A 9,443-nucleotide genomic window follows, 5' to 3' on the forward strand; every position below is an offset into this window, starting at 1 on the left:
TCCTTTGGAAAAGTGTGGTCAAGTATTGTTGTAGTTATGTTTTAATCAACATCACCAAACACACACAAAAAAATACAGTTACATCAGAGATATGTTACAGCTTGGCACATGTCGGGAATTAATTCATAGGAGGGAAAGAACATTCTTTGGTGCAGTTTGTATGAGGTATTAACAGTAACTCATCAGAGGAATTATTAAAACTTGTTCATCAACAACAGATGATTGAATGCATTCAGGGCAAATTAAGTGTTTGCCATAACTGGTCATCAATCAGTTCATACATTTGTACAATATATGATCAGGGTTAAAAGTGCAAAACTATGAACAAGTTATCATTTCAGTAACAGAAGGCACAATCTGGCATGTGCAGGCTAATATTAAATCTAATATGAATTTAACTTCATATACTGTAAAAAATGTACACAGCAGTGCAACAGACATTCACTTGGCTATAAATTAAACTACCGACCAATAGAAAACGATGTGGATGCACCATCATGTACAACTAAGAACATAAATTATATATGGACTACAGTGTCTTGATACCAACATTATGCTCATTTTAAGGCAACTTTGTTCATCTGGTGTATGCTGCATTGTGTAAGACAGACTTGAAATTCATATTTAGTAAACTACCATTGTCACATTGTAAAGCTGTGATGTGCATTAAAGCTTCATAATTGCCATAAGCAACTTCTTTAAGTAGTAACATGACTGCTAAGGAGCTCTCTGGTGTGTACCCCACCCTGCTTTTGAGCCCCCTTCTCTTGGCAGCTTCATCTCATCCTCTGCTTGACTGTCATGGCTGGGAAGAGCCACATAGGACTGGTGGCCCCATGGAAAGCCCTGAGGACCCTTCCTCAGGTACAGTGGGAGGGAATCCCAGCTAAATGTAATGTCCTTGAAGGCATGGAGGAGGAAGATCCCTAAAATGATGGTAAGGAACCCACTAATTGTTCCCACTATTTCATCAGTGGTCATGCTCAACCATTCCTTAAACAGGATAGCTGAGCAGGCCATGACAGACGTGGTGAAGAAGACGTAGTAGATGGGCGTGACTATGGAGGTATTAAAGATGTCGAGGGCTTTGTTCAGGTAATTGATTTGGACGCTGACACACGTTACCAGGCAGATGACTAAGGCCCAGAACAGGGGTTCCTTCAGTACTGCTGTCCCCGCAAACAGCTCCTTAATGCCAATGCCCAGGCCCTTGACACAAGACACAGACAGGGAGCCAATCACAGAGCAGATCAGGATGTAGACCAGCACATTCCTCTGTCCGAACCGTGGAGCCACAGCAAAGATAAGAACCAGGCTGCTTCCCACAACGCACACAGCAAACACAATGAAACCTAGTGGGAGCATTCAAGAATGAGTTAGTACACTGGAAAAAAAAAAAAAAAAAACAACCCATCCACCCGTTATAAGGGATTTAGTTTTCACAGCATGGTTAATCAGATCACACAAGTGAATTCACACTGATCAAGCCGTGTTTCTACCTGGATCTCTGAGCTTCTCTGCCATGGAAGTGAGGGAAGCAACTTCCTCTTCTTGGGGGGCGTGGATCACCATCACTGTGGAGCCCAAGACGCACAGCAAACAACCAATCTTCCCATGCACATTCAGCCTCTCATTCAGGAAGTAAGAGGAGAGCACAGCACTATGAAGAAAAACAAAAGTTGCAGTGACAGTGTTGATTTTCCTCTAATCTTTGGTCTTTTTTTCATGGGATGTGTTGTTAATAAGAGGAATACAGAATCCAACCTAACTTGCAATTTTAAGTATTGAAAAGGCTGTTAATGCTCATGGTATTCTCACATTTCTGGATCACACTAACAGCATGTCATGATCAGCAGCATCAGTGGAATAAAACTTAATTTAAGACAATTACCTCACAAGTACACTCAATGCTCCAAGAGGAGTCACCAGTGTGGCTGGCGCAAATGCATATGCAGCGAAGTTAGCCGCCTCTCCAGCTCCCACTAGAACAAACCAACATCACCATCAGTGTGCACAAATTCAGAGCTGTTGCAGCTGTTGAAATTATTCTCTTCCAACCCACATGATGCAAATGAGTTCTTTAGAGGAATGCGTGCTTTAAAGATGTGGTGTGGGTGCTGCATCTACTGCAGTGTCACCAGCCAAGATACCAAACCCACAAGAGCCGTGCTTCCCCTTTGAAAAACAAAGGCTACAATGTTTCGGGCCATGGCTGGTAGGCACTGTAACCAAGTGGGAAAGAAACATGTCACCCATTTTAAAGGCAGAATTTAGTCTTTGACTTATTCACTTACTTGAAATTAGTCCTGCCCACCACAGCCATTCCTTAAGGTAGGCATACCCCCCTTGACCTGCAAGATACAGAGAAGAGAACTGGAGTAGATGTCGCAGTCATGGGTTACAGGTTTCTCATTTAAAATAACTGCTCACTGACTGTAAATTATTCTTTCACCAACAACCAACTTTATATAAAAACGTAAATGACATTGTGTAATGAACCATTGGACAAGTTTATGCAGGACTTAAAATACCCTCATTTCCTGCTGTATTCTCTTAATATACATATAGACGTGTCTTCCTTTCCAATAATATCTATTACGTTTTCCCTAGCTTTTGCAGTGGTGGAATCTTACTACAAACATTTGATCAAGTGCAGTATTTCCATATTATGCTACTTCACACATGTACCCCACCACATTCAAGAATGGGAATTTAACTCCACAGTAACTGGTTTCTTTGCAGATTAGAGCTCTATATACAAATATATGATCAACTCATAAAATATGATACAAACAGTATACAGAGCAGCTGAAATTCACTCCATCTCGACCAGCTACAACAGTAAACTGTTGCTTACACAGTAATAATCCAGTAATATAATACATAATGACATAGCTGCAATGATTAGTTAAATAATCAATTCGTCAATTGATGGAAAAATTAATCGGCAACTACGTTGATGACCCATTAATCATGTGTTATTTTTCAAGCAAAAAAGCCAAACATGATCTACTTCCACCTACTTAAATTTGAGGATTTGATGCTTGTTTTTGTCATATGTGACAGTACACTCACTATATTTGAATGTTAGTCTCCTGATTGGACAAAACAAAACTTGAACATATAGCCCGTGAGCACAAATACTACATATTTAAAGGATTGTATATATACATAGTAAATAATTTACTCAAACAGCTGATTGCTGTTTGTAGCTAACATTTCTCAAACAGGAGTAAATATTGTATTTATTGGACTATTTTGAGTTGTATATTTGGTGCGCCAGGGTCACAAGATGATTAAAGGAATAAGAGAGGAAATAAATACACAAAATCAGATTTAGTTTTTCTGACACTTGTGTAATTTTGACTTTTTTCCCTAAAGAAATCTTGGATACTTTCACCTCTTTAAGACTCCCTTCTGATGAAATAGTCTGAGTCATTAATCGTCTGAGTCATTTTTCAAGCAAAAAAGCTGAATATGATCGAGTTTTAGGATATGCGATGGCTTCATATGTTTGGTGTTTGAACTTTTGATTAGAACCATCGTGAAAACTACCAATAGTTTAATGGATAATGAAAATAATTATCAGTTGCAGCCCTATATAATAATATGACATTGACTGTTCTGCTGTCTAAGGAGTACTTTTACTTTTGATACTGAAAGTATTATGACACTTGAATATTTTGAATTCAGTATTTCTTCTACCACTGACATTAAAAGATAGCGAAGATTCAATTTCATTTTTTATAAAGCGTACAGTACCTGCTCGCATTGAACCCTTGCTGGCCAATCGCAGCAGGCCTTTCTTCTTCAGGATGAAACTGGCACCGATAAAAGCACTGGAGCTCACCGCCAAAGAGAGGCCGATGTAGAAGTCCAAACGGTTCACCTCCATGTGGAACAATGGATGACCTACGCTACGCGAAAATAACCGAACTTTTACGGGTAGACGAAGCTTTTAGGGAACTTTTCAAGAATCGAGCAACAGGCGCCCCATGTTTAACATCACATGATAGACTGACACTCCACTGCGAACAGGCTGAAACTAGCTGTTAGACGGATATATATTCCGAGAAATGGAAGAGTAACGACTCCTCTGACTTGGTTTTGGTTAAGTTAAGACTAATAACCAATTTAAGTGCCGCTTTACGAAACACTTTCTAAAATGTTACACCTCCGTTGTCGCGACAAACCCACCCACCGTCGTTAACTGAAGGGCAGGAAGTGGAGCAGCTGATTGGCTGGGCTGTCACCACAGGAAGGAGGCGGCTTTATTTTTCAGCAAGCTGAATTCTATACATGTTTCATATCAATATTAAGGAAACACTTATCGCAAGCTACATTCCTGCTGACTGTTTTCATTTCACCAGAATAAACAGGTAGACTTGGATAAAGGCTGTCACTAAAGATATTATGCATTAATAAAGTGAACAAAGCGATGTATAAGCAGATTCATAGGTGGTACTACTTTGTGATAAGACATCGTTTATGTATAAGCTTTAATGAATGGCTTTATTAATGGTTAACGCTTTGATCAGTTAGGATGGAAAATATTTTCACATGACACTTTGTCTTTTTAGAAAGCACCTCTCTGATGGACTGTTTGACCACTGATCTTCTGGGAAAGGGCTGCAGGCAATCTGGACCTGGATCAAATTCCTTTGATAAACTGTTTAACACATTTTTTACACTCCCTGCCTTGGTACATTCCTAGAACTGCCGTGTGCGTCTGTTATTCCCGTATCTTGCTTATCCCAATAAAGTTATTTGGAGTAAACAACATCGGAGGCTTACCCATAAATCCACGAGCTTCTCTCGCAAACATTTGAAGTTGATTAATTTAAAACTACACATCAAGGCAGTTTTTTAACATCTAAAAGTAAGAAAAAAAAGATAACTTCGGCAGAGCTTTGCAGGGGGATGGTCCTTGCAATCTGATTGGTGGCTGGGCTTTGTGGAGCACGCGTTTTGATTGGACAAGCGATTGTTGTTTATAGAAACCGGAAGGAACGTTAACCTTGACAAGCGACCAAAACACATGGTGGACGGGGTTACGAAAAATGTTTAAAATTCTTTGATTCCTGTCATTTTATTCAAAAATATCTACTAAGACCACTTTAAGAGCCTCCATTATTTTTCCCGGAAGTGGTTTCGTTTCTCTGTTCATTGGATTTTTTTTATAGCGAAGACGAAGTCTTTTTGCTAGCTAAATTGATGACTAGCACTTACCAAATAATTTCTGCACTCCTGGAGTAAGTATCGTCTGGTGGTCTACATGTGGGCAGCGCCTGCTATCCAACGATGCGGTTCCCCTTTCTCTTTGTTGCCAGAGGCTGTAAGGCTGTTCCCAGACTGCAACAAAGCCAGTTTCCTTCACCACTGTCAGCTCTGCCGAGATATCAGAGGATCTCTGTGTTGGCCCACCTCTGCAAAGATGAGAGGAGTTACTTCATAACCACTCCCATCTTCTATGTCAATGCCTCTCCTCATTTAGGACACCTGTATTCTGCTGTGATAGCTGACTGCCTGCACAGGTACAAGCTTCTTCAGGGCTTCAACTCCAAGTTTGCAACAGGTAAATTATCCACTTTCATCGTTACTTGTTGCACATGATACCCACAATCTCAGAGTTGAGGCTTTTGTCACAGTTTAAGTAATTGTTCTGTCTGTAAATTAAAGGATTAAATTGGAAATCTGTGCGCAGTAAACGATAATCCTAATAGAGCCATATATTACTCAATTTACAGAAAAACAATTGTAATTATTTTTCAAGCAAAAGTGACAAATCTTTATAACACAGCAGTTTCCTAAATGTTTGGGTTCTAATGCCACATTGCTCCACACAGTAAGGAACTGTCTGAACAAGTAAGAAACCAGATTGTGAGACTTAATAAGCACAGGAGAGGGTACAAGAGTGTCAGGAAGCCACTGAACATAAGCAGAACGGGCAGCAATGGTTAGAAGATAGACGAGGAGCTATACTACCATTAACAGAAGGTGCAGTTGCTGTTCTCATAATATTATTCCACGTGCAATTTGCTATTTACGCAACCTTGCACTGAAAAACAGACGGATAAGCGTTTCTGATTCTGCACAAGGATTATCTGTGAAAACTGGTTTTTCAGTGACTGATCAGTGTGAAGGACATTGCATGAGAGCAACCTCTAAGGCAAGAAGAAAACCATTGCTCACAAAATGGCACAAAACTGTAAGATGAAACTTTGCCAAAGAACAAAGAATTATCTTTGAAGACTGGCAGAACATAGATACTAAAAATAATAATCAGTCACACCCCTAATACCGTTACCCTACATTTCAGGCACAGACGAACATGGCCTGAAAATCCAACAAGCCGCTGAAGCTGCGGGAAAAGATCCCCTGACCTTCTGCACTGATGTGTCTGAAAGATTCAAACATCTCTTCAGCAGCTGCAACATTTCGTACACAGACTACATCAGAACCACTGAACAGAGACACCGTCAGGCTGTGGAGCATTTCTGGTCAGTGCTCTGGAACAAAGGGCTCATCTACAAGGGGAGTTATGAAGGCTGGTACTCCACACAGGATGAAAGCTTCCTCACACCGCTGCAGGTGGGGGATGCTGTGGACTCATCAGGGAAGCAGATTAAGGTATCGCTGGAGAGTGGACACCAGGTAAGTTGAGCGGAGTTGAAATAATAACTTAAGTGAATGAATTTTACACATTATGATCACTTTACTTGTGACAGGGAGTACTACTGAGCTCAAACAGTTGGATAATGTCCTATGTGGATCTAGAGGAGCTTTCTGAAGTCTGAGTACCTGGGACTGGAGACTTGGAGACACACTGTAGGCATGGAGTTGCAAAAGATGCGATTGAATTGCATTATTACAAATGTGGGATCCAGTAATTTTGGAGCTTGACCCATATTTGAGGGCAAAAGTCAGAATATTTTGGCCTTTGATGCTTTGATTTTGACTATTCCCCAGTACCCCAGCTTTATGGAAGTGCAGTACTATCCATTCAATATGAGGCTGGAGACAGGATCATGTTAGCTTAGCATAAAGACTGGACTGTCTATGTGACAAAAAGTACCAAAAAAGCTCACTAATCAACACATTATGTCTTATTTGTTTATCCCTCAGAAAAACTGAAGTATAAAAATGACAAATCTACCCGTCACTGTTTTGCAGGTGGAGTGGATGAAAGAGGAGAACTACTTGTTCCGTCTGTCTGCATTTCAGACTCAGCTGCTTGACTGGCTCAAAGGAAATCCCCAGGCCATACAGCCTGAGCGTTTCTACCAGACTGTCCTCCAGTGGCTGCAGCACGACACCCCTGACCTCTCAGTGTCCCGTCAGAGAAGCCGCCTTCAGTGGGGCATCTCTGTCCCCAATGACCCCGAACAAACCATCTACGTGTGGTTGGATGCTCTGGTGAACTACCTCACAGTAGCTGGTTATCCAGATAAACATGACCAATGGTGGAATGTTGCTCACCACATTGTAGGAAAGGATATCTTAACTTTTCACGCCATCTACTGGCCAGCCTTCCTTCTAGGAGCTGGACTGCCGCTGCCACAGACGATATATGTGCACTCTCACTGGACATCAGGGGGAAGGAAGATGTCTAAAAGTTTGGGTAATGTGGTAGATCCTCTTCAACGCTCACAGATGTTCACAACTGATGGTATGAGGTACTTTCTTTTGCGTCAGGGAGTCCCAGACTCAGACTGTGATTACACCGATCGTAAAGTAATCAGACTGCTCAATGCCGAGCTAACTGACTCTCTGGGTGGTCTGCTTAATCGCTGCGTAGCCCCAGCTCTTAACCCCACTCAGGTCTACCCCTCTTTCTGCCCTGAGTTTTTCCCAAGAGAACAGGGAGGCAGAGCTGTGGCTGAAGACTACCACATGTTGGATGCTGTGAAGAATCTCCCTGCTGTGGTAGAGCAGCACTTTGAGAGCATACATGTATACAAAGCTCTGGAGGCCATCACTGTATGTGTGAGGCAGACCAACGCATTTGTTCAGCGCCACACACCTTGGAAGCTGGACAAGAGTAACAGCGAAGAGCAGCGCTGGCTGGACACAATCATCCATGTCTCCCTTGAATGCCTGAGAATTTATGGCACACTCCTCCAGCCAATAGTGCCAGAAATTTCTGACAAACTCCTGTCCAGACTCGGGGTACAGTCAGGTGAGAGGAGCTGGGCCACTCTGAACTTCCTGCCAAGGTATCAAGGAATGGACTGTCCCTTCGAGGGGAGAGCACTAGGATCTGATTCTGGAGTATTGTTCAGCCGCTTGGAAAATGAGAATGTAGATAAACAAAAACCTACCAAAGCACAAAAGGCAGCAAAACAGAAATGAGGAATTGTTTAATGTTCCCTGTAGGTTGATTCAATCAGTAAGAAATAAAAGTCCTGTGGCTCACTCTGCTTCTGCGTTTTCACTTTAACTACATCTTCTTAAGGCTACGATATCTACCCACTCACCGTGCTTCATTTACATCTTCTTATCTTCCTGGTGAATTTGGTGACATCACATATTAAGCCTTTGTACAGCACACATTTTAATGTGTCACAGCAGGAAATGCACAGGTGGAGCTCATACTGATGATGATGGCTCCGTTCCATGTTAAGTATTTCAGGAGGCCAAGTCAGTGAGTGAGCATGCGATACACTGACACTGGAGCTGACACGTCTAACTGAAATACAGCCTCGATTATTGTTATTAATTACACCCACACTGTTTCCACTGTGGCATGTCAAACTGTCTGCTGTGAAAAAGACCTATTGTTCCCAGCGTAGCTTCAGCCCACATTCACCTGAACAGAAGTCTTAATTAGGCAGAAAGTGGGGAACACCTGTGTGGGCCTTAAAATCTTTCTCATTTTGTTGTTTGTAGTTATTGAAGGGGCATTTTGTTTTATACTTTCACATAGATATATTGTACACATGGCTCTAAGTCTGCAACAAAATGGATTTGTTGCTGTAAAAAGAAACCTAAATCTAAATACTATACAGGCAGTAGTGGTGTGAATGATGTATATGTCTAAATGTCATTCAATACACTCACCAAAAATATTTCTGTTCCTCTTTTGAAGTTGTTCCTTAGCTGCTGCAGTAATGTTACAGACATTATTTCTGCTTCGTGGCAACACTCTTGCTAAAAAAAAAAAAAGTAATCCAATTTCCGATCACAAGTGTCCATAATGAAATTAACGATGGTTGAATACCTTTTACTTCAGTTTCAGGATCCTGGTATAGTGACTGCTGGCTCACTGGGACACGTGAATGCAGCAGCAGCATTGTTAATGTCATTAGTAACACCTGTGCTTTTCCTGCTGTGACAAGTCAAGATGTCTGCTGTGAAAAAAATGTGTTAATGCTTCAGCCATTGATTTTTATTTGTAATACTGCAGCGCTTAATGGTGGCACACTGAAACTGTGACAGTAAAA

At 41.4% G+C, this 9,443-nt stretch overlaps 2 protein-coding genes across 3 annotated transcripts; one reads left to right on the top strand and one right to left on the bottom strand.

Moving 5' to 3' along the window:
• Positions 1-23: 23 nt before the first annotated feature.
• On the bottom strand, positions 24-5,372 carry zgc:101583 (uncharacterized protein LOC494104 homolog). Of its 2 annotated transcripts, none has more exons than XM_018694147.2 (5): positions 5,230-5,372; positions 2,295-2,351; positions 1,892-1,982; positions 1,500-1,660; positions 24-1,352 (listed from the first exon to the last, which is right to left on the bottom strand). In XM_018694147.2, coding segments are annotated over exons 2-5 (888 nt in total). In that variant the 5' UTR covers positions 2,296-2,351; positions 5,230-5,372; the 3' UTR covers positions 24-717. The 2 variants fall into 2 exon arrangements, with proteins under 2 accessions (XP_018549663.1, XP_018549662.1); XM_018694146.2 differs by lacking the exon at positions 5,230-5,372 and adding an exon at positions 3,763-4,349.
• Positions 5,302-8,415, top strand: mars2 (methionyl-tRNA synthetase 2, mitochondrial). The gene is made up of 3 exons (XM_018694144.2): positions 5,302-5,575; positions 6,320-6,654; positions 7,174-8,415. The coding sequence occupies exons 1-3, from the start codon at positions 5,302-5,304 to the stop codon at positions 8,350-8,352; spliced, it is 1,788 nt and encodes a 595-aa protein (XP_018549660.1). The 3' UTR covers positions 8,353-8,415.
• Positions 8,416-9,443: the final 1,028 nt, after the last annotated feature.

Source organism: Lates calcarifer, linkage group LG8 (genome assembly GCF_001640805.2).
Source record: "Lates calcarifer isolate ASB-BC8 linkage group LG8, TLL_Latcal_v3, whole genome shotgun sequence".
Classification (NCBI taxonomy): Eukaryota; Metazoa; Chordata; class Actinopteri; family Centropomidae; genus Lates; species Lates calcarifer.

Coding starts and splice junctions, on each gene's coding strand:
- zgc:101583 (XM_018694146.2), bottom strand. CDS start 3,895: ATGGAGGTGAACCGTTTGGACTTCTACATCGGCCTCTCTTTGGCGGTG. Junction 2,352..3,762: donor CAAGGGTTCAATGCGAGCAG/GTACTGTACGCT, acceptor TGTATCTTGCAG/GTCAAGGGGGGTATGCCTAC. Junction 1,661..1,891: donor GCATTGAGTGTACTTGTGAG/GTAATTGTCTTA, acceptor TTTTCTTCATAG/TGCTGTGCTCTCCTCTTACT.
- mars2 (XM_018694144.2), top strand. CDS start 5,302: ATGCGGTTCCCCTTTCTCTTTGTTGCCAGAGGCTGTAAGGCTGTTCCC. Junction 5,576..6,319: donor CAACTCCAAGTTTGCAACAG/GTAAATTATCCA, acceptor CCTACATTTCAG/GCACAGACGAACATGGCCTG. Junction 6,655..7,173: donor CGCTGGAGAGTGGACACCAG/GTAAGTTGAGCG, acceptor ACTGTTTTGCAG/GTGGAGTGGATGAAAGAGGA.